The 26,045-nt window shown below is 37.5% G+C and overlaps 1 protein-coding gene across 21 annotated transcripts in view; it reads left to right on the top strand.

The window, feature by feature from the left end:
- prom1a (prominin 1a) overlaps positions 1–26,045 on the top strand; it is a 64,739-nt gene that overhangs the window by 1,287 nt on the left and 37,407 nt on the right. For 16 of the 21 annotated variants that reach the window (XR_534734.2, XR_534735.2, XR_001777005.1 and 13 more), the window contains exons 2-3: positions 23,455–23,513; positions 24,022–24,048. Coding sequence is in view for 3 of the 21 variants with exons in the window: in XM_008421098.2 (XP_008419320.1) it covers positions 23,455–23,513; positions 24,022–24,048 (86 nt within the window). In the remaining 18 variants the exon portion in view is untranslated. The remainder of the gene's footprint in view (positions 1–23,454; positions 23,514–24,021; positions 24,049–26,045) is intronic. The other 5 variants (XR_001777008.1, XR_001777011.1, XR_001777014.1 and 2 more) reach the window with 1 other exon arrangement.

Genomic DNA, 26,045 nt, shown 5'->3' with positions numbered 1-26,045 from the left:
GTTGTCAGAATCAGATGCTCTGCGGTCGGTCTGCTTAGCATTTTTACGTGTGTGTAAAGAATTTAGTTGGAGCTGCACCCAGAAAGCTCCACTGCGCCAACCTCTGCATTTCAGAAACGACTACTTAAAGGTTTGTGTTTAATTGGGTATAGGATCCTCAAAAGAGGCAGCTCCCCTGCGCCCCACACAGACTCCATACTCCTTTAGAACATTTTGAAGATTAGTAGCTCTCCAAGTCACCTTGTTAAATGAGTAATCCCATAAGCCTCTGCGCCATATGTTGTTGGCCCCTTAGTTTCCAGTTTGCCACCAGCTTTCAGGGGGCAGCTGGCCAAATCCGCAGCAGGAGCCAGACCTGTGATCATTGAAGTTTTAGTCATTCATGGCTCTACCTTTGTAATTCACAGAAGGTTGTCATGGTGAAGTCGATTAAATTAAACATCAAGTGTTACCATATGAACGTAAAAAAAGGAGAAAAAAAAACACCTCATGTGAGAAATCTCCATTATTCTGATGTTTGGATTATTTTTAATGAAAACATTCAGCTGTATTAATTAACATTGAACTTTTACATCTATGTTATGTTCTAACCACAAACTGCTGTATAATGTATTGTGATTTTATGTGACAGACCAGCACAAAGTCAAGTTCATTTGCATAGCATGTTTCAGCAAGAAGGCAGATCAAAGTATTTTACATCATAAAAACATCATACAGTCATCAGTTATGAAACAAGCACTAAGCATTACATTTTGTCAAATGTCGTCATCAAAATCATCGACAGACATCAAATGGTGTTCAATTTATTATGGTTCTAAAGAAAATCTTAGCATGTGGGTTTTTAGCTTTGATTTAAAGGAACTCAGTGTTTCAGCATTTTTGCAGTTTTCTGGAAGTTTGTTTTGGTTTTGAGGAGTATAAAATATGAATGCTGCTTCTCCATGTTTGGTTCTGGTTCTGAGGATGCAGAGCAGATTAGAGCCAGAAAACCTGACTGGTCTGGAAAGTTGATACAACAGCAGGTCAAAGTTGGATGTCGACAAAGTGTTTTACATGTAGGCCAAGAAGATTTATGTAGGTCTCTTCTTCCACTTCTCCCCAACTTGATTTGTGAAATACGTGAAGTCAAAAGAAAACCCATTTGCAGTTATGAAAAAAGGTTTTCTTGTGTCTTCTTTAAACAGTCTTTAAAAATTGTTCTTTAACAATTTAAACTGGAGATGCAGTGGTTCTGACTTTTTGGTCAATTTCTGAGAATCGTGTTTTGCACAACTCTGACCTGTTTATACCAACTTTAGCTCCAGTTTCTCCTTTAAAATAAGAATACATAAAAGCAGTCGTCCACATATTTTCTCCAGTCTTCTGCCATAATCAGTCACGTTAACAGCTTCAGCAACACTAGAGTGTATGTATTAGAGAACATTCCCAGTAAAACAAGACTGAAATAATATTTTAAACCAAAATGATCACAGCCACCATTTTAACTCTTTGACATTATTATGGTTCAGCTGTCTGTGTGTAATTATAGATGATATTTTTTAAACAGCTACCACGATTTCCAAAACTAGCACAGTGCATAGCACTGTATAAAAACTCAAACAGATAAATCTAAGCAGCTTTGCTCTGTTCATCCCTCATGACATCTGCTGAGAATCTCACAGCCGAAATGATCTACAGACATTTCTCGCTATGTATGCTATTCATAGATAATACAGTTTCCATTTTAACGACTTCTTTAACTGTCTCTGATTTCAATTTTTCATCACCTCACCAACAGTAAACATCCAACCTTCCTACTGGAAGGACGATTTCACATTTCAGTTTGTTTACTTTGCTCTGAATCAGTTGATGAGTTTGGTAACTTGTAACTAAACCAGTGTGTGTATTGGTCAGATTTGTCCAGTGTGGATAAACTAAATCTAAATGTGTTCTCAGCTTGTAGAAAAACAGGATTTGATCATGTCATTGTGTGTTTCTGGGCACGATTACAGGTGTAATTATCTGAGCAGTATAACAAATGATTGAGATGTATTAAAGTTCCTTATGCTTTTGTTCTTTACAAACATATTGCCGGTCTGCTCTCTAGTTTGATTGCTTGTGTTTACGTCAAAACAAACCCAAGAGAAGAAAAGATCCAGAGTTTGCTTGAAACAAACTAAACAGCTCTGGTTCGTGTCACTAGCTGATCAAATTCAGCTGTTCAATTTAGCTGTTTTATTAAGTTTGTTCCCAGTTAAGCCAGTGGTGAGTTCTGTCATGTTTAGTGTGTATTTAGCATCAGCACATTCTCAGTAATTGCAGCACACATTGTTTAGTTGAGTAACTGTTTTATTAAACTGTCTGCAAACTCGTAGGAGGTGATAATACCAGAGAAGCAACAAATTCCCTCCCTGGACTCCCACGTCACACAAAGGAGCGGTGCTGTGTATTAAATACTGTTTATTGTTTAGTCTTCTTCTGCAGTTTGCTCATGCACAGCAGCTGCTGATATCCCTCGCTTCCTCAAAAAACAGGCTAGCGTTTGGGTTCAGACGCTTGTTTCCAGATAATGTGTGTGTAACACACTTCTTGTGCAGCACAGAAAGCCAAGTCATTGTTGGACAACTGCTTTGGTTCCAGACATCAGCGAAAAACTTCTTTTATGAACCGACATAATGACAGGAGTTTCTGTAAAGAGCTCAAAGTAAATCAGTTACTGTGGTTAGCATGTGTCCAACACATGCTCACATGCTTTATGTATTCATGCTCCCAACGTCCCACCTTGTGGACTATTACACGTCTCTAAGTTGAAATCTTTCCAATTGTTCTTTCCAAAATCGCTAGAAGTAAGTAGAACTATAAAAGATCTTTACTTTTTCGGAGTACTTTTGGGGTTTAGCTTTGATTTTGTACTTCAACCTGGAAACTTACCAAATTGAAACGTTTGTATGATCTCCTTTATCCAAAACTACAGCAAGATTTTAGTATTGTCACCTTCTACATATCAAAGTATTTACTTTGGATCCCTAACGGACTAAAACGCATAAATAGCTTCTGAAGGTTGTTTTTCTCTTTGCTGTACAGTAAACAGTAATTTTGTTTTAATTTTTGGTCTGCATTAGCAGCAGGTACCAACCTGAAAGGAAGTGATGGTGAGCTGGAACCACAGCATGCATGCATAATTGTAAATTTGGCAAATTACTTCACATATTTCAGATTTTTATGTAAATAAGCCTTTTAGTGAGGTTCAGTTTTATGTTGCTGTATTATCGAAAAAGACAAATTTCAGGTTGTGACATGAAATACATAAAAACTGCAACATACTCTGGTTAAAAAATTGTTTCCCCCATAAATAGTTTTGATGGTAGAAATAATTAATATAGACGTTGCATTTCATGTGGTTTTGGTTTCTTTAATTCAGTTTCTCATGTCTTAAAGTTAATCTCTCTGTAAGTCAGCCTCCACTTGACAACAGATGTGCATTAAGCTCCGTCTTTATCATCTCATCCCTGTGGGAGACACTCCAGTCACCACCAGGCTGCAGGTCCCTGTTGAAAAGCGTGTTCTCATTAGTGTCTCTGTTCCCTCTCGTCGCTAAATCAGGTTTACATAGAATTCAAACCACAGGAGGATGAGGGGAATATCTGGCGCTAATTCAAAGAAAGTTACAGTCTCCAGGGCTACAGGGTGTCTGTCATCAGAGCAGTGCTTTTGGGTAAATTTATTCAGCCAGGTGTCACAGCAAGTTTGCTGTTTAACTCTCATTTCAAAAGGTTTGATGTTCAGAGGACAACACAGAAAAGATTCAAGAAACTAAAACACTTGAAATGATTTCTAAGCAGGAACAAAGATAAATATAAAGGACTTTATGAGATGCATTACTAGGAATGAAAAATAGCTGGGATTTTATTTTTTCTTTTATTTGGTCTAAGAAAGAGACACTAATAAAGGATAAAATTCGTAATATAAGTAATAAATCTCAGTTGTGCTGGAAATTCCCTCATGATGAATGTGCAGCCATCAATTTGAAGAGGAGAATCCAGGCATATCATTTTTATAAAAACGGTTTCATGAGTTTTACAATACAGATGAGAAGTTTCAATCCAATTATCATGGACCTTAAATACCATATTAATTCTCTGCTTTTGACAGAACATTTAAATCATTGTTTCTGCATGGAGGAATGATTAAACAAAAGGTTTTAATGAGTTCCTTAAATCACAACTGGCTCCACAAGCTTTCCACAGTCAAACTTATTCACACCCAGATGCATGAATACTCCATACTTTTCCATTTTTAAAGATGGAAAAGAATGTTTTGTATCATATTTAAATTTAATACCCAATTGTGTCAAATTCTAAACTATCCGACCCCGACTGTCACCTTCAAAGGAAATGGGTTAGAATAACAGTCCAAGGGCCAATCATCTATCATTGTTTACTCTGAAGCAACTTTAATTTGACCATTATGGAAATAGTGTTTGACCCATCGTGATCCTGTTTCTCTCCCTCCTGCGTATCAGCACTGCAGAAAAGTGTTGAGACATCTAAAAAGTGGCTGTGAATAAGAAGCTTTTGATAAGAAAAAATATATATTAATACCACAAATTACCTCCAAATTATACCATAAATGAACGTCAGTCGGATACCTTCAGTTCAGCTCTTTCAAAAGTAAGAGTGGTACAGGTGGTTGTTGTTGATTTCAACAAAATTATGAATTACATTCAGGCACATAAACAGACAGACATGCCAAATAGTAATGGGTTGCTTCAGATTGATAATAATGATTAAAAAAAATAATGGAGATGTTTTTTTCTGCTCTAGGACTTTGTGTTCTTTGGAAAAAAACCGGAAGAAAATAGCTGTAGAGACATTTTTCCGCAGTGCCTGAGCACAGGACTGTTGTACCTGTCTGTAAGGCAGAACATCAGATTCTTTAGAATAACAGGAGGCTGAATATCCTCTGATTTTGAGTTTCAGATACAGATATGCGATAAGCTACATCGCAGTTTCCTTATTATTCATGATTTTCATCCTGAATTCCTGTGCTCCATCTGTCTTGGCTCCTTACCAGTCACATTATTTGTGTATTGTATGCATGTTGCTCAACCAATTTAAAACATAGTGTGATTATTTCTGCTGATTATTGCTGACAGAAGCCGATTAATATGATTGTTGTGGATTAAATTACATGAGTCAAATTAGAAGCATAATTAATGAGTAGTTCTGGATTAAGCTGCATTCGCAGTATTTTAGCTTTTTTGTAGGGAAAATAAATATTTCAAGACAATTACATGCTTCACCATCTGTATAATAAATATATATACACTATATTTTAAAAGCTAAAATCTCCTAAAACATTTGAGAAAAGCAGATAAGGTTGTGTGTGTTTTTTCTTTTTTTGGTTGCAGGGCTCTGACCTTGAACTCCTCAGAGCCTGCCCTCTCTTTAAGGTTTATCTTCACTGGAAAAAAGCAGAATAAAAGCCTGAGCCAGAGAGTAATCTGCATGCGCCCACAGGTAGTTCGCGGTACACAGCGGTGGCCGGGCGATGCTGTGGGCGGTGTCAGACAGCAGCATACTGCAACAGTGATAACAGAGACTGTCCTCCAACTGGAAGGTTGCAGCTCGAGCCTCTGGACAGCAAACATCTGCTGGGCTGAAGTGTCCTTGAGCAAAGTGGAATACAGCGTGTAAGATGGTGACACAATGAAGCATCTCTGTTGGAGAGGGCGAAATTCAGAACAAAAGTGAGTCGTGAGACATTATTGCAATATTTCTCTGCCTTCTGGTGAAAATGTTTCTAATTAGAGATTTCCTGAGCAGCAGGAACATCTGGGGAGATTATCATCAGGGCCTTTGAAGATCCCCCACAGAGGCCTAACTTTACAATTCAGATGGCGTCGATATCTCAACACGCCACCTTTATATCCTGTGTGTCTAATGAAAAGAAGCTCTGCTGTTCCAATATACCATTATTATTGTAATGTAAATTACTATTTGGCATTTTGACAGATAGGGAAATATTCCCCAAAGTCTTGAAATTGATTGAATAATTGATGCATTTTTAGCTGCTAGACGACTGCAAACAAACCTACGAAGGCACAAATAGAGAAAATGCAACTGTTTGTGTGGAGGAAGACTTTTCAGTCCTGAGACGTTATCATGACTGTAAGCTAGTCAAACCACAAACCACAACTCTTTCTGAAAATCTTAAAAACCGAAGTGCCACATTTTTAAAGAGAAGTAAAAATTCTTTGGCAGATAAAAACCTTCAGCTTCAATGAAAATCTGTGCCAGTGCAAGTTGTCTCTATGTCGCTGTGCATCTTGTCACAGCTTCAGTCCTGTGTTTTTTCTGGAGTCATGTGCGGCGGCGCTGCACCAACACGCTGAAATTAGAGAAGCTGGATTTATCAGACAGTGCTGTGTGTCTGAACACGACTCAGCGATTCTGTTGGTTTGTTTGTGGCAAGATAGGAATGAACAGCCTTGGAGCTTGACTAACAAGACACTTCCTTAGAATATTATTCAGTCACTTCAGTTCAGTAGTTATTAAAATTGTTGCTAGATCAGCTTCTAAATCCATAATCAGTCATAATTGTATCAATTTCAAAACTGATAGACTCCAGCTGGGATGTGCATCATCCATGTTTACTTCTCTAAGCAGCAGGTCTGTATGTGCAGCTCACTTCTGGTTTTACAGTCTGTTCATATTGGAGTCTGATGAAGTTCAAATTAAAATGACACAATGAACAACCACACAAAGAAAAATATTGTAAAAGCAGATCTTATCAAATATAAAACTTAATTTTACATAAAAACCTGAGCATAGTCTATCTATTTTACCTTTTCAACCAGAGTTGATCAAATACAGTTGAAACGGTTTGGAACTGTAAAATAGCTCTTTAGCTTAGCACCAGTCAGAAACTCAGACTGAGATGCCAACCTTAGCATCATTAGCAGATAACACACAGTCATGACATTCCCACAACCCACACAAATCACCTGCCACTCTGTCACCTTTTCTTATTCTCAGGTATCAAACATGCTGATTTCAGAGTGGTGGAGGTTTCTTTACGGCTGTTGTAACTTGAGTTTGTTGACCAACAGGAGGTCAGCTAAAGGTCTATGTTCAGGTTAAATCCCTAACAAGGATTTAACTTGTATAAAAGAATGCAGGGCTTTTACTGGATCATTTGAAATTTAATCCATCCACCCTGAATGATATAAAATGTATTTTGCATTTGTAAAATAGGAAAGGGCAGACTTTTGATGAACTGACTGTACATTTGTACATTATCCTTAGTCCAGTTATACTGCAGCAGCATCTGCATGCAGAATGTGACGCAAACGGTTCCAGTGCTGCGGTTTCCAGCTGTCACATGGTGACATGTCGTACTGACAGTGATCGCCCTCGGCAGAGTGAAGCTTAAGGACACATTTTCTTACTTGCCTCCAACATAAAGCCAGAGGCAACGCGTCACCACAGCACAGAGCTAAGTAGGCTTTGACAGGTGAATAGCAGATCTGCAAACTCTCTGAATTGTTTGCCTCTTTCTTTATTTACACATAAAGTATATCATTAAAAGGCTTTTACAGGGTAAACAAAAAAACGGGTTTATTTTCCCTGTCTTGCAATGTTATTAAACTATTCTGCTGATAAATTGAACAATGCATTTAAAGTGTTTTCATACTTATGTGTGTTTTCAAATGCATACAAAAACTCACAGCACATCCCAAAAATACTTAAGACTGAATGATATATGGAATAATAACACAAAACAGCAAAACAACAAAAACACAAATACTATTCATACCAACATTTTCTACAGTAACTTACACCATCAGCAATACTGCATAATGGCCAATCAGGTGCAGGTTGAACAGGTAAACTGTTGCCTCTGCTGTATCTCAATTTTTCCAAAATTGAGATACAGCAATTTTCTCAATTTTTCCAAAATTGAGATACACATTTTAGTTTCACTGGTTACATTAAATTATCCTTAGGTGTAAGTGTGTCAGTTCATGGTTGTCTGTATTGTACGTCTCTGTGCTGTCCAGTGATAGTTGGGTGACCTGTCCAGGGTTAACCCTGCTGCTTATGACTGCTGGAAATGAGCGCCAGCTGCACCGACAAACCTTCACTGATTAAGTGGGTAAAAACAACGGCTGGGTGGAGAGATTCACAGTGTGCACAGCTTTTGTGGGCCATGAGTGTCAAAACATTAATACCCATCAGAATACACCAGGTAGTACATATTAGTAACTGTTTTAGTATTTTAGTGATAAACATGCCATACAAATATAATGCTAAATATAAACATAACACAGTTTTCTATGCAACCAAAGAAATCTGGCAAAGAAAATAGGTGCATTTGTCAGCGTATTTGCACAGCAGCTTTGTTTTTCCCACCTCTTCCACTTTGCCCTTCCATTAAAACACAGAATGATTGGGAAGCTGTTGATCCCAATGTAAACAACATGTAAATGTAGGGCCATGAGGTGAAACTGAAGTTTTTTGTCTTATTGTGTGATTTTACCAGTTATCTTACAAAACATATTGAAATTCTGGATTTTAGAGTAATTGCAGTCATGTCCAAAGGTTGTGCACAAAAATTTATTTTGTGGTGATGAGGTGAAAATTTGACACAAAGAAGAGAAAAGGCATTAAGTGATCATTTAGTTTCATTCTGGCAACAGATGATGGCTGTCATACACTGCTTTTGGCTTTCAGAAGCTGTTCAAGCAAACTGACAACATATCGCTCACCATCTGCGTCTCTGTCCCGGTCATTTCCACGCAGGATTGAATGACTCAAAACATGGCCTATGTGTCACATCAAAATGTCACATTCAGTAAAATTGTGCTTCATTTCTCCTGTGTTCATTGCCACGTCCATTTAGTTGTGGTGTAAGTGACCTTTTCATATTTAAATAACTAAGCAAGGAAGTGTCCACATCCACTTATGACTAAAGCTGGAAGAGGAAACCAGACTTGTGCACATTGATCACTTTTTTAAATGTAATATATTCATTTCTATTCTTCTGTAAAACAATCATATTTGAATTTCAGTCTGAGGAAAAAAAAGCAATCTTTTAGTCAGGAAACTGCACATATTTCCTCCATGCTCTCTGGATATAGTTAGTTTAATCCTGGCTGGACAAAAATTGATCTTTGAGTCATTTTTTCATTATAAAGTCAGAGGCATCTCATATTGTTGAGTGAGGAAACACACAGATGTTTTCATCAGAAAGGTTTGTCTTGCATTTAAGCCACAAGCTGCTGCATCAGATTCGTGGTAACGATCAAGCTCCATTTTGAAAACACAAAAAGAACGACGGTACAGCACTTTAATTCATTGCTTGCAGCTGCAGCTCTTTGAATTCACATAACAGCCCTATAATACCTGGTGGATCCCTAGAAATGGATCCACATGTCTGGGGTCTTTCTGAAGGCTCCGAAAAAGACAACATGGGCAGATGTAAAGAAAAAAATCACTGAAAGCAAAGATATACATGCATGAATCAGGAGAGCTGTTTTTTAAAGTTTCATTTCCACATGGTTGACTAGAATCTAAAAAAAATATGATGGCCAAAAAATCACTGTCACTTCAAAAAGAGAGATAAAAAAGTTACTCCCGCTGTCACTGCAGCAACAACCTTCACATGCAAACATCCTCAGGAGCAAGATGTGAGTTTACTACAGACGGGGCAGCTGTATCTGTCCACTCACATTCCTCTAAAAGAAACGTCAGCTCTGCTTTACTGGGAGAACCGAAAAACTCAACTCCCTGTTGGAGCAGAGCAGTCTGGCTTGCAGGAGATTTAGGAAAAAAGTGTGAGCAGTATAAACAGTATGAGACTTTCAAGGTGGTGAACATCATTAATGATAAAGTTAGGTCACAAAATCAGATTACAGTACATCTTGCTATACTTAAGCTGCATAGGTGTTTTGCACCTGTGCAGTCTGGGGTTTGCTCTTCGTACTGCCTGTCAGGCTCTGGACAGAAAAATAATTAAACAAAGAGATTAAATAAAACAGGTTCAAGTTTATCTTAATTTTCAGATATATACTTTCAGTTCTTACTTTTTGTAAACACAATATCTGAACATAGTCATTACTGCATCGTCTTGCCACATGTTTCCGTGCCCCTGGACTTAACCCCAAATTGCTATATAAGTTCAGTCCATTTACCACATTTAAATTCCAGCGATAGAGAAGTAGACAATTCTCAGTCCTCACAATATTCCTGAATTTGAAACTCCAGTTGGATATGTTTTCTGCCTTCAAAAGAGAATACATAATGAGCTGTTATCCAGGCTCCTAGACCCCCTGTTGTGACTCACATGCAGTTTTTGGAGTGTCTCTCTTGCCAGTAGAGAGTTTGGGAACTTCTCAAGGGCATCCAGACTACCATCAAACTACACACTCTGTTACTTCAGGGATCACATGTATCATTACATCATAATCATAATTAAACACACGTTATCAGGTTATAACACATAACAGATTTCAACATCTGCAAATAATTACACACTTTAGATTTCAGTCAAGAATATTTTTGAACTGTTTTGTAATTTGTTGTAAAGCAGGTTTTCATCTGTTTTACTTTTGTCTAACCAGGTTGTCATGTGTTGTAGTTTTCTGCCCAGGTTCCCTTTAAAATATGAACCTGTCGCTTTGCTCTAGATCTCAATGGGGTTTTATCTGGTTGAACACAGGAAAAAGAAATCAGACGAGGTCCTCATAATGTAACCTGACCTGAACTGTAAAGCCTTTAAACCTGCAGTTCTGCATAGACAGCTGTCTGAGGATTTTCATATGAAAAGGGTAACTCAATATAGTGAACTTGCAGCTTTTAGATTATGAGGAAAGAGTTATGGATCTTATTTGGAAAGATATATATTTTTTACCATATTAGCAGACCAAGTAAGGCAAGAAAAGAGCCTCAGCATTAAGATAAAGTAAAGACTTTAAGGAAATATAATAATGTCACCATCAGCTTAAGCTCACTGCTACTTTATCGAGAGTTGATGAGAACATTTACTGACTGAAAGTACAGAAGAAAAATCAAAGCTAATCAAAAGATCATTTCTTCCAGAATAGCTGTGCGTGTATCAGCTGAGCTTTTCTAATCCACAGAAAGGAGAAGGAATAAAAAACAGACAGAAATCGGAGGAGTTTGCTGGGGAAAGAGCTGTCACTTTCCCGGGTGCTGCTCCGGTTCATTCGGGAACGTCATATTTGGGTCAGGCTTGGGAAGCCAAGCAGGAGAGGCGAGGGTGAGACGAAGCAAGCGACCCAGGCCTGCTAAATAGATGTCAAGTCATGCATTCTCTGTCGCTTTGTTCCGCTTCATTGGTAAGAGCAGCGGAGCCCGCTATGAATCAACTTCAGGGACATGGTGATTTTCAGCTGCAGATGTGTTTTGGTAAGAGGTCAACCTGCCAACGCCGGACACAACGACTTTACTCTGAAGAGTCCATCTCTTTCTGCTCTTGCTGCTTCCTGTCAGACATGTCCATGAGGTCCTTGCTGCCTTCACTCAGCGACAGTTTCTGTTTAACTGAGAGGGATGTCTCACAGGAAGCTGGCTGTGTGAAAACTCATACGGGATTTTAGGAGAGTCCAGTTTATCTCAAACTGACAAGCTGCAGGAATACTCAACAGTGGGAAGCAGGATTAATCCTTAGTGGACCACTGGGCTATGAATATGCTCACATGGCTTCTGCCTTACTGAAGGAACCAGGTTGTTTGGCTTTATCTTGAGGGGAAAAAAGCTGAATTATTTCATCTGTAGCTGAACAGATTAAAATTCTGTGAAAATCAGAATTTTGTGAATAAATGCCAAAACACGTAACATTTACATCTGAGTATATCTGCTTTGTTCTTTCCTTTGATCTTCTCTAAGTACATTCCAGTGTTTACATTTTCCTGAAAAAGTTCTTGTGAATGAAATGCAGTCGATTAAGACATTTTTAATGTAAATATTTAATTTTCATTAGAGAGAAGCAAAACATATCATCTCCACTGTGCGTAAATGATGCCAATAAGACTTCAGCAACAACAAAATACAGAAATCTTAGGAGTTGTGCATCAGAGCAGAATTACACTGTCAAAAATTTTGAAACTTATTTATAAAATAATAAGATTTCTAGAAATGTTAAATGCAAGTGATTAAGTGTCATTTGTTGAGATAGGACATCATATCTGCCAATCTTTGTGTATAGGCAGAGCAGTTTAAAATCACTCTTTACATTCCCTTTCAAGATCCTTAGATTTTGTTGCTTCCCTTTTATAATGTAAACAAAGATGATGGTAGGAAAACATAATTAACAGACATTTTGAGTGTCTTGTTGGTGGATTTTATTCATAGAGATCTTCATTTTCTGCCAGTTTTCTTAAGAATGGAAATGACGGATTCTTGTCTCGCAATAATGCGTCTGAAGTTGTCATTAAAGAATGGATTAAACCAGACAATAGAAATACAATTATTAATTGAATCTACAAACTCACTTACACATCAAAATGATTTCCAATAGATATACATACATGGAAGCTCAAATTGTTACTTTGAACAAAATAAATAATGATTAAAACAGTAAACCCTCTAATTGGTTTGTACTCAGTGATGCAATCAGTGACATCATGAAACAGGAAGTTCTGTCTTACATCAGGATGTTGGATCTGAGCAAAGAAATAATGGTAAGTTTTTAATTTCTTTTTATTTCTCACTGTTTATTCAATGTCACATGCTGTTTTTATGTTAATTATGTAAAGCACTTTGAAATGCCTTGCTGCTGAAATGTGCTATACAAATAAAATTTTATTGATTGATTGATAAAAAGAAACAAAAAAGAAATCATTCAACAGAAGTGTACTTTTAATGGAGTGAAAATTAAAATGTAATTTAGTATGTGATAAGTGTAATATGTGCTCCAGATTATATTCCATATCATAATTGACTATTTCTAAGTTATCTGTCGTGTGGTGACCTGAGGTGGAACATTAGCTTGGCTCAACATTTTAGCAAACTTAGGTTTTCTTCAGTGATATTAACCATCTGCTCTCAATCTTGAAGAACATTTGAGGTTTATGTAAATGGGCCTGACAGAGTAAAACATGTAGAAAGCTGCATTAAAGAAGCTCTGTACTGTTTTGTGGTTTCTCAGACAGGAAGCAATACTGGGCATGTGCTGCATATTATATTCTAAGAAGCTTTTAAAATCCAGCCCACACAGATACAACACATGGTTTAAAAACAATCTCTCTCTCCTTTTTGTCTTTGACCAAAATCTTTGCTGGCAGCCATTACTGGCTGTTCTGTTTTTCCATAGCAGTTTCTAGAAGTTCATGGTGATTTTGGAAAAATAATATGTTTTTATGCTGAGAAGGCAGTTAAACATTTTGAAGAAATTGTCTTACTTCCTTCAAAATTTCTCACATATTTGTCCCTGGAGCTAAAATTCACCACAAATATATTAGAACTCATAATACATTAGTATCATAATAGACTATTTTTAAATGATCTGTCATGCAGTGGCCTGAGGTCAAACTCATGTGTTCTGATTATTTTCCAAGCAGCTCAGCTGCACTGTGAAGCAGCAGCTGCCTCCTTCAAAAGCATCTACGTATAAATTCATATTTTTTCTACTTCTGCTCCCATGGCACTATTATGCTATAGCTGTTGTGAATCTTAACTTCCTGGTTGAGAATCATAAAATCTGAGCACACCCACACCATAATTATGTCAGTTTTTTTTTTTGGAATACTCCATATATATGGATAATAGCATCAGCTGAAATATAATTTGGCCCTTTTTAATGCTGTTTGTCATCCAGTGGGTGTCCAGGTGGTTTCCTCTGATTGCTCACTCTCCACACTGTGCAGGTCACTAGTCTTGTCTTTCACTGTCACCTCTGTGGCAGGGCTTCAGCCTTCATTAGCTGATGATAATCTGGGTTTTGTTTACTTGGTCTGGCTGCAGAGCCAATCCGGTCACCACACAGACCTCAGCTCCTTTACTGAGGGGTGAAAGAGCAGCCAAACAAAACACAAACGTGAAAATGATTTTTCAGTTCCCCTCCTCCCTTTTTTATAATACATATTTATATTTATTACAGAACAGGCTCTAATCTGCTGCCTTGACATGCATGCAAAGAAGTACATTTAGAAAGTAGAGCCAAACAAACTCACCCTAGCCCCAGAACACTTGATTTATGGCGCCATTTCTTAAAGTGAGCAGTCAGGATTACATGGAGCCCCTGTGCAGTATAACATGCTTTATTACTGTCTGTCCTGCTGCCATGCATCCCAGATTTATTTTTATCTTCATGTGATTGCTTGAGTGCTCTCACACACACCCTGCCAACCGTTTCTCCTCATCAGTGTGACTTTCACATGAGGGGAGATCGTTAACTTTATTAACACGCCGATCGCACCGTATTTCTACCAGTGCATTGTGAAAACTGCAATTGGGCATCAGGACGTATTTAAGACACGGGTAAAGAAGCTGTTTCTTTGTTCTGTGTGTTTCTCACTCATGGCTTCATCTGATGGGAATGAAATTCAGAGAGACTCCAGCTGCTTACCTAGCCAAGAGACTCAGCTGTTTACATGAAAACCTCTCCCGTACATACAGTAAAAGTCTTTATATCCCTTCAACCTTTCCACATTATTTTTTTGTTACAACTACAAACTTTAATGTATGTCATAATTATTTTATGTAAAACAAATAAGTGCTTTATTGTTTTGTTAGGAGAGAAGTAGGTCTTCTCATGCTTGCGGTGGGAACATTGTTACTGAGTCATTAAAGCCAATGTTGGCAGCTTTAAATTAAATCTCTCTACAGTAACTTTGATTGTGTGTCTTCCACTGAAAAGCAAAGTCACATTGTCTCTCCATAGATACAGACTCTGTGGTAACAGTGTTTGTCCTGCGCGGAGCTGTTTTTCAGGCAGGCTCATGGGAAGTCGCCGTTGACACGAACATTCAGCCCCTGAGGCTCTCTTTTCTCTCTCTCACACACCCATGCACACACAATTTTGCTATCTTTTATCTGGAACATTAACTGTAACAGGAAAAGGAAGAAGAAACTAAACAGCAGCTGTTTTTTTCTGTACTGAAATTATAACTTTCAATATGATTTAACTGATATTTTTTTCTTAGTCTAACGGCGTGCCAGCAAATATATGAGCATTACTAGTAATTCTGATAAGTTTCCTCATAATTTTGATCAAATTCATTTTCATTATCTCTACCCCAATATTGAAAGTCTAATCAAATGCTTTTGTCTGTTTTATCTTTGATAAGTTGCATATTATCTGATTTAATTATGTGGCAGGATAAACAGCAGCAGAGAAAAGAAGAAAACATCACCAACACAACTTACCGTCGTCCCTTCGCCTTGATGCTTCATATCATTGGAACAAAAGCATCTGTTCTGCATCAGTTAAACACAAAACTGGAATATGGAATTAAGAAGGTTAAATCTTGATCTGTCTGCTGGGGTATCCAGGCCCAAGATATTTATTTTTTACCTTTTTTCTGTCTTCAGACCACAACATTGTTAGGAGCTCTGGTACCTTAAGAAAAAAACAGATTGTATTTAATAATCTGAGCTACATGTTGGCCATTTTAAGGGAACGTGCGTTTCGATGCCCACTTCTCATGTTCTCTTCTTATAAACAGCGAAATTATTCTCTTGAGGTTAAGGATTCGCTGTAATCACCCAAAAGGATTAAATATTAACCCCTATCCTTAAGTACAGGATATCAATCCTTAGGCCATGATTCTTCTCTTTCTCACTGTGTGTTGAACTTTCTAGTAAAACAGAGGAATGCCAAAGCTATTATCCAAAAGTGAACCTCTTGTTGCATAGCAACAGGTGGAAGGATGAAGACCTGCTCCTTGAAAGCTTTTAGCACCTTTCTTCTATTGACACCTCAAGCAGCGCTGTTAGAAATGCTTCATTGTGATACCACAGGAGTGCAGGCGTTTCTATAGGAGACAGAAGATATTTCAGGTTTCAGAAATGCATCACTTAGTTTTTCTTCATGATGTATTTAAGTAACTTAGTGAACAATGATGCTGGTTGCTTGTTAGAAGATTACAGCAAATCCTTAAACTCCAGAGAATAATTTCCCTGTTTAAAATTAGATATCTAATTTTGAAAAAGTTATATTTTTAAGTACATTGTGTTCTACTGCACAGATCTACTGCTAAAAATATTCAACACTGATTCAAATTAAACATTTTCTGTTTTCCTGTAGATGAAAGGCTGTAGAATGAAGATTAAAGATTAGCATATTTTTTCTTGAAATAATCAGAATCAGAATGATTTTATTGTTATTGTAGCACAACAAAACTTTGTTTCAGTACAGCCCATCCAAGAAGACAAGGTGCCTGGGGCCGCTGGGCTGGGGGGGCTGGGGCTGCTGGGGCCTCTGGGCTGGGGCCGCTGGGGGGGCTGGGGCCGCTGGGCTGGGGGGGCTGGAGCTGCTGGGGCTGCTGCCGCTGTGGAGCACCATCCTTTATAACCATTTGGCAAATACTATTCTAATCTTTTACGTCTGTTCTATCTTAAAAGACAGGGAGTTGATTAATTATGAATGATCAAATAGAGTATAAAACAATCATTAAGCAGAGATCTGCTCCATGTATAGAATTTTCCTTTATAATTAATGTTTATGTTGCTACAAAAAGTAAATGCATTTGGAACATACTTCTTGTGTTTCTTTTCGGTATTTATGATAAGTTTGCATGAATGTAGAAACACATGTTTACACTCTTCTCCTGCCAACGCGTCTGTTTCTGCAAGACAAATGTATTTATGTAGCCTGTTTTGAGTGCTTTTTATGATTAGATGTGAAATAAAACACAGGAGCAAAAAAATAAGGCCAAAATTAAAGTCTAGTCATTTTTGTAGCCAAATGATGTGATCCTCAACGGTGCTCTCCAGATTTTGCCGTCTGACTGACATACTGTCGTAGAGCCATGTCCAATAGACAAGCTGCAAATTACACGGTTCCAAACTCTCAGATTTCCTTCTGAACTTTAGTCGCAAATACAGCTTGTTGCAAATTTATACCAAATTAAAATCTGGAATAACTGCTGTTCTAAATCAGTCTTCTACAAGCACAGATGTATCATAGAGAAGAAAAGGCATTAATGTTGCTTTCATCTAAAGGTTACAGTCATTTAGACACAGATTAATGTCTGCGACCTCTTTACAAATACTCACATCTGCCCCGTTGCTCATTTAGAACAATTGATTGTAGCAGCCTTTGAATAAAAACTGTTATTTTCTTGACTCAAGAGTGAAATTATAAAAGGCAGAGCAAAGTCCCTTGTCTCCATTAATGTTACGACTTCTGCAGAATATAATTGTTGGCATAAATCTCTTTCCTCACAGTGTCTGTGTGCATCCTCTGATAACTTTATGAGAAAGAATCACGACAGCCTCCAGCTGGCCGGGCTCTTTGCTGTTCGCCTTACAAGCAGAGCATCAACTTCTAAAGCATAGAGTCCCTCATGGCCAGGCTTACTTTATAAATTTATCTCTCAATAAGCCTGTTAGTAATGCATGTTTCCACACGGCGGCTGCAGCTTAACTTTAAAATGTTACAGCGTTGTTGATTCGGTTGGTTGCTGTTGGAGCAAGTTGATTGTGTTTTTTTTTTCCCCTGCTTTTTTTGTAAAGGTTACACAGATTGTACAAACCAGTGCAACAATAAATCACTGTAGTGTCGCCTGCTAAAGGCACACAACCATCGACTCTTCCCACAACATTAACATGTTTTTTTATATTCTTTAAATCTGTCTCTTTCAATCATCTGTCATCCTACCTTTCTCACTTTGTTCATATTTATGTAATCACTTTTTATATTTTACATAGTTTTATTTAATTGTAATTATTTTTGCAGAAATCAGTTTTCATTTTGAAATTAACAGTTTTTTTGTGTGAAAAAAGCCACATTTTGCTAATCATGATTGTCTTGTAAAAGCAGTAACAGAGTAAAACATCCAGGGAGTTGAATACTTTTTACAGGCAGTGTAACTGTGTGTGAAACATGTAATCACACACGTCTGAAGAATAAAGAAATCAATTTTATTGCAATTATCACAAAATTTAACATTGAAAGTGGTCATTTGTCAACTGACTGCCTGCTGGTAACACAGTGGATGAAACAGTGAAGATAAAAAGCTCATTTCAAATTTTCCAACTTAATTTTAAACCAAATTAAAATCTTGAACATGAACAGAACTGCGTGTTCCATAAAAAATGATTCCAAACTCACCTCTGGCTCTGGAATGGAAAAAACAGGGCAGCATTAATCTCCTAAAAGGGTCATGACCTCCTCCTTTAAAAACAAATGTGAACTATACTTAAAACGCAGGTCTGTGCTGGGAAATCAAACATTTTGAATTAATTCTGAAAGAAGAGATCTCAGATGTTCAGCCTGGATTGGGCCAGGATGTAACCAAATTTTAGTGGGGAAGTTTTGGAAGCGACGGCTGAAGATGAACACGTCTTCACCCAAATTCATGATGTGACAGATCAAAGACGAGTCAGCAGTTAAAAATCAACCCAACTTTAATAAAATGCAAAAGACATCTTTCGGGGATCAGACAGAAAAAATGCATACAAAGATTCAGTAAGATCTGGTAGACCTTCTGATTACTGGAAGTTATATAGATATAAGCCACACCTCAATCTGCAACAAAAACCTTTTGTTTGTCAGGGTCATTAACTTTACAATGTTTGTGTTCTACGATTTTTCTGAAAAGCTAATTTTGCCTAAACCACAGCAATTACAAAGTCCAGTCTTATCATCAATGTTCTGAAGTTCATACTCCCATTTTATACTGCCATGCTGCCATTTCATACAAACGGACTATTTTTATTTTTGATTGTTGTCATAATTCTGAATCAGGTCAGTATAAGATAGCTAACGATTCCAGACCCAACATGAACAACCTGGTAAAGATGGATACTTCTTGATTGTCAAAAGAATATTTCCTCTCAGCAGACTATTAGCATGTTGTAGAGAAATACTATAAATCGCTGGTTATAATGGCGGTTATTCCCATGTCCAAAGCCATTTTCTACACATAAAGTTACAGTCTTAAACACTTCTGGCAGATGATTTCATACATGACACTAATCGCCTTTTTATCCTCGGACACCCAGTCAGGTTCCTGACAGGATTAACCAACATTCAGTCATTCGGTTTAACCTACAGCAGCATAACAATAACTTCATAGAAACATTTTGATTGCAGCAAAAAAAGAAGAAAATTTTCTTAAATAAGTTTACTAAGCATAGTTAATCACTGCAACCATCAATACCATCTTTACTGGGGATTAAATTATAAGGTTCTGATAGGAAAAGCAGTAGGATGCAGGTGAATGCTGATCATTTTTATGTTCCTTTTTAAGTGTTTTGGTTTGGGAAGACCACAGATATTTATTTTTCACCTTATTTTGGCTCTACTTTGCACAAACCTGTCCAATAAACCAACTAACTTCATCTCGTATTTAAAAGCACCTGGATCAGACTTCTGGCTGATTTAAAAGTTATTCTGCAAATCAAAATGTCATCTTGCAACTGCAAGATTAAACAGCCCAGCCTGGTGAGATTAAAGTGTTGGTCCAAGACTGAGTCCAGTATGTTCAGCATTCCTACTGTTATTGGCTGTCCAATTTTTTCCTCTGCTGTTTCCAACCGTGAGGAGCAGATAGATGAGGAGCTGCTGCATTCCTCTGGGTGGGTGACTCCCTTCTAGTGAAAACTGATGAAAAATTCATCTTGCCAGGTTCTGCTTTATCTAGAGCTGCTTGCAAAGCTTCATTAAATCTGTTTGGAGAGCGGTGCCATGAGTTCATTTAAAGCTCAGACTCCTGAAAGTAGCTACAACAGTTCATTTACATTAATGTGCCTCATTCATTTCAGTTTGATGTATGCATTTTCCCAAAGGACTACAGTTCACAGACAGGCAGGGCAGGCTGCTGAAGCCTGTATACATCTTTCATGTGACAGGTTTGGTTTAAAAGCTTTTAAAGGCCAGTTCATCCTGACAAATACATTAATGTGCTTTTTAAAGGACAGGCACTGGTGTAAAGAGTGAAGAGAGGAGTAATGTGGGTGGGAAAAAGCATTAACTGAGCTTTTTGTTCATAAAGGAGGATTAGACTCCTCGTAAGAAGCAGAGACTGGATTCACTTCCACTCTTTTCCTTAAATGTTGTCCTTAACATTCATCAACTCCCTCATCTTTTTACATTTCCTTCCTCCTTGCTATTTATCATGACTATTTTGGTTTCTTATCTTGTTGCAGCACTGATTTCATTGTGATAACTTATGTCAGATATTCTGTCTTAACTTCTGTTATTGGATACACATTAGGTCATGACAAAGTAATGTTGCCATCACTTAGTTACCAAAAACATTTTTTCTTGCGGTATTTTAAGCATGATTCTTTCCTAATCCTTAACCAGCAACATTTTCTGGATTTTCCTTTAAAATCTGTTAACAAGTAAAGGTTTTAATTTCATTGGACAAACCGTAATAAGTGATGACTGACCAGCATCGTACCGCCCACTGTTCAAAAAAACAAAGACAAGATATGCTGTACTTTGCTGTGGTGCCGGGATACTTGTTGCACCATTTATGAAAACTAGTTATTATCTGAATAACAACAGGCAGCGTTACTGATCCTTTCCTTCCAGTTTTGATCTGAAATGTCATTTGACCTCACCTTTTCATTTACATAGGGTTTCAGAAACTGATGCCCTAATTTTTCCTGTTAAGAGAGTTTTTCCAGCATTCAGCCATTCAAGCTTTTGTTTGCTATCGTACAGAGATAACAGTCTGTGTCCTCCCCATGATGAATGGAATAAAAACACACCCTAAGCCCAAGGTCTGGTTGGAAACTCATTGTACCTAATGTCCTCGGAAAAGCTGGATCATGTGACACTTCGCCCAGAAACGCACAATAGGGACTGCTGGCAGCCATTTTGGGGCGGAGGCGCCGACCCAGAACACACGGACAAACTGACCCGGAAAGTGGGATTGTGTTTCTGATCTTGGTGGGAAAATTTAATCCAGAACAAACACCACATAGCTCAGATGTTAGATTACAGTAAGGATACAGGAGGGACATACAGTCACACTGAACAGGACGGTAAAAGCATCAAGCACAGTAAGAACTGGGTCAAATAATTCTGCCTTAAAGGTGTTTGAAAAGAGGCAATTAGATACAACGCACTGAAAAAAGGTTTGTCTTTACATCCATAACAACTGGGTGAATGATTAACCTTTTTATATAAAAATGATTTTCTTTAAACATACGTACAGTTCAGAGGTTTGCTGTTATATCAATTAAAAGAGCTCTGTAACAGCTTGTTCTGTACTTTATCTTCAGGAAAAACAAACAGCACACTGCAGATAAAGGAAAACTTTTATATCTCTTGCATCTTTCTTGAAAGTGCTGCTTTTTCTATCATCATCGTGCGATGAGTCACAGTCAGTGCTGCTCCAGGTGAACAACTGAAAGCGAACAGAAAGTTTGATATGTGATGGTATCATTTGTGGAGTTTCTGATGTTTTCTGTGGATTCCCTTGTTTTAAAATCCAATTGAATACAGCTGAAGTGTTGGGATTTTATCCTTTTTATTTTACTTTAACCAATGTTTGCACAGCAGCAAAGATCCAAGAGCAAATCTAGCTTGTTATTATCAGCGGGTGTCCACAGTCATGAACCTTATAAATGTGATGAAATATAACTTGGAGGAACCAGATGGAACAAACTGAAGCTGTGCCTGTCCACCACTTTAGATTGTAGAGAAGATAAAAGCTGAAATGGTCTGTTAAATGTTTACTCCTCACACCTCTGAGGAGATGCATTGTTTCTTGTTGCTTTGACTGTAACTTCCTGGCAGTCACTGTACTGTGCAGACCAGCCTCTGCAACCTGAGGCTCTGTGAACCTCTTAATGGCTCTTAACTCAATTATTGTTGCTGCACACCTGTCTGAGGCAAGCTCCCAACTGTGTTTGGATGCTATGTAAAATTTAAAGTAAAAAAAAAGTCTTTTGAAGATTCTGGGTTGATTTGCATATACAGCTTTAACCCCATGAAACAACGTGCATCATGTCATTTTCCCCACCAGTAAACAAGAAAGAGGACACAATCTCTCATCTCCCTGTGCTTTGTGTATTATTCCTGCCAACAGGTGGGGTTGAATGTCTCTTTTGGTTGTTGCTCAGTGTTTCTCTCTCTCTGCAGCCTTTGCTCCCTGTCTCGGTTTTCTCTGCACATTCTCAGGAGGTTCTGATTCAATGTCGTCTTCCTTTTTTTTTCTTGTTTGTCTTCAGCCTCACCACTTTCTTTATTCCACACCCAAGAACAAGGCACTTTCGCTAGCTATATAACATCTGTTGCACATTTTATAAACCATAATGCGTATTGTACCCTAACCCTCTGGGATCCCTGAATTGTCTTATAAAGTTGTGTCTCTTACACACAGAAAATAGCCACAGACATATTATATATTGATTATAGGGGTTTTTTCTTAACCACCTGAATGCCAGCTTTGTCAAAATATAGCTTTTGTTGTTGTTTATTTTCATCTTTTTAATACAGTGATTGACTTACATCTATAAAACAAATCTTTGTCTTCCTTCTGCTGTTTTCTTGAACTGCTTAGGGATTATTTATCTTCCGCAGTGACACTGGGCATCTACTTTTTTATATGTTTATATTTACTTTATGCACGTCTTTGTACTTATTTCTTAGATGCATTTGGTCTATTTTCTGCTCCCAACATACAGATGACAGTCATCAACATTTTCTTCGTTCATGCACAGGGTGGTGCTCCAATGTTTTTGCCACTAAAAGGTTGGGAATCACAACTACTTGACAGAGGAGCAAATGTATTTCCCAGATGACACTGAGTGAAAGATAGAAAGTCACTTGATTTGGCTAATAGCAGACTGGTTAAGTCGCCTTTATTTTTGTGTTTTATTTAGAGTAAAAAAATTATAAAACAAAACAGAGAGATTATGCAAAAGTTCTGGTCAATAACAATTAAATTGTTATATAGTTAAAAATGACATCCTGATTACTTCAGGATCTGCAGACTAGTTCAAGACTGAAGAGATGAGAAAATATAGACCCAAACAGGTCACTATAGGCTAAATTAGACATTTAAGTTGATGTTTTGGCTCCAGACTTTAACTCCACACCAAGCTGTCCTTGTGCTACTGGATTAATGCACAGAAAAGAGACTAAATGATGAAAGTAACTCACAAGAAATTATAGAAAATAAGAAAACCATGGAGGCAAACCTGTTTAAACTGAATATAGTTCAGTTAAGGATGAGTTTTTAGACAAATTGTTAGACGAGAGAGTGAATTGTTATTCCTGTTATTTTCTGGAAAATCAGATTGTTTTTCTTGTCCTCTGTGCCCACAGATCTTATTGTGAAGCTGGCAAAGGACAAGTTTGGAGCCATTCAAACAGAATATCAAAAGGTGAGTGAGTGAAAGAGAGAGAAATAACCATGTTCATCTGAGTGTTAAATATTTTATGCAAACTGTTAACAAATACAAAATACTCTGTGATCCAATATTCAGTTACAGTGTAAAAAGAGCCATGTTTCCATATTGAAGCAGGCCAGATAAGGACTGTTCTCAGGGTTTACTATTGATTAATGATAATAATACTCCAATTCACAACCTTTTATTAGCCTATAGGCAACACAACCTTTTTCTGGTAAACATCTATTTGGGTGCAAATTTTCTGTATATAAAATAATTTTGACCCTGGAAAAGAATAAAATTTAAATGAACTACAAACAGCCTTTTTCACTGTCTATGTGTTTTGTTACAATATGCAACAGTGTTTTTGCATGGCTGCTTTGATTTCATTTTCTATTGGTCATTTTCATCTCATGTTTGTGTTTTGTGGCTTTGCTCTTTCTCTGACGCTGCATTGCCGTGTCTTCTGCATGTCCTCTTCATCTCGTCTGGCTTCCCCCAGCCAGAGAACATAGTGCTGACCCTGCAGGTAAAGTCCACACTCTGGACTTACAGTCCAACCCATATTCAGTCTAACTATGCTTCTGTAAGTCACCAGGGTGGCACAATTACAGCTGAGAAAGGTATCTTACCTTGTTCAGAACTCCATTCCAAACCATTATTTGATAAATTATATCAGTGATTAGTTCTGTAGCCCTGTGACTTTCACGCTGTCATCCCATTTTCCTCCAACCACACCCTTCAGTTTGTCATATCCTTCTCTTTTAAAAGCATATTCTCTGAAGGAGAAATGCTTTTTAGATCACAGAAAGAACAGCAGTGCTTAATCATAACATGGTAATTCAGATTTTTTATTTGTTTTTCATTTTACCTGATTGTTGCTTTCAGTTTTGAATTGGTTGCATGTTGACAGTACTGAAATCAGGACCTTTTGTTCCCTTCTAGTTATGCATAGCTAGTATTTTGTTGTAATAAATGTCATGTAAAACAATCCAGTATTTTAACATCAGCAGTTTGTGCACATTTACAGTACAAGCAACTCAGTCAATATGTGCAAAAGGCCTCAGAATAAGTTTATATTTTATTGGACTTGAAAAACTAACTGAAGCATTTTCTTTCAAATTAAATCAACAAAGACTTGTTGATTTCTGCACAAATACAAATTTGCCTGAAAATGGAATATTATTATCCCTCAATAGTGAAATTCAAGTTTACCAGCAGCAAATTGACAGACAAATGGAAGCAACAAAATAAAAACAAAAAAATCAGAAGGTAAGATGAAAGTAAAATAAAAAGTCTGATCAGCCTCCCTGGACTCATATTGTATGAAGTTCTTTACTGAGTTCTGACTGTTTATACGTGAGATGAACTGAGATCATTCAAATCCACTCCTTTTACCTTTCATCTCCATGGAAGTTACATTAAGGTAACGTTTTGATTATAAAAGAAAAGTAAAATGACTTTGAGTCACAAGTAGAGTACAGTAAAAAAGATGTGTTTGATTCCTGATTTTGCTCCATTGATCCGGTGATTTTACCCATAACAACAAACCAAGCTGACAGAAAAAAAAGATGCTAAAACAAACATTTTCCCCATTAGCGGACTGGAGTATCTCAAGTAATGACTTAAAGTTATTAAATTTAGAGTCACATTAGGCAGGTTATTATAATGGTTGCTGCCAGCACTAGAGTTAATCAAGCTTACATCATCTTCATCAGTATGACATGTCGCCACCCCATCATCCCCTTTGTTCTTATTAGAAGGGCGTCTTTTTCTTTTGGGCACTTGCCAAGGCAAAACTGGAGTCCAGAAATACTCCAAGCTGCAGGCACTCTAAGAGATTTGATGGAAAGAAAAACATATATATGGCTGACCTTTTTTTTGTGAGGATTACAAAAAAAGGTCAGCCACACTGTTGTAACAGTGTGGACAACTTCAGATCAGAAACAAAAAACATAATCAGACTTTTAATACCAGCAGTTGCTTTTTAATGCAGCCTTTTTAAAAGCTCTTACTTTCAAAGTGGATACTCTTTTGCACAAATATTTCCTGAAGAACAGAAGAATATTTCTGAGCCAAGTTCAGAAGCTATTTCAGATTAGTGCAGATCAGCGAGGAAGACCTGTTCAGCCATTCGGGACCCCTGAGAGTCATACTCTGATCTTTTCATACAAGACAGGCAAAAATCATGAAACTAAAGTTGCATTTTCTGGGAGGGATTACTAACAGCCTTTAAAGTTTTATCAAATTCCAAATGCTTTGATGAATGCAGGTTTAACAGGACCGACTCCTGTGGAAATTCAGATAAAACGAGGCAGAAGATACACAGGACATTTCAGCAGCAGCAGTTTAGTCAACCTGAATATTTATGGCATTCAGATGGATCCTGGGATTACTGGGGCTTTGTGTGGAGAGATATGTCTGTTTCCTAGGTGACCACATAAAGACAGGACAGAGTCCTACACATATAGATTATAATACATTGTTCTTCCCCTACTGTGTAATAAGATTAATACTAGGAATATG

This window comes from Poecilia reticulata, linkage group LG10, assembly GCF_000633615.1.
Source record: "Poecilia reticulata strain Guanapo linkage group LG10, Guppy_female_1.0+MT, whole genome shotgun sequence".
Classification (NCBI taxonomy): domain Eukaryota; kingdom Metazoa; phylum Chordata; class Actinopteri; order Cyprinodontiformes; family Poeciliidae; genus Poecilia; species Poecilia reticulata.
Note: the sequence above shows the minus strand (reverse complement) of the source record. Positions and strands in the feature narration are given on the sequence as shown.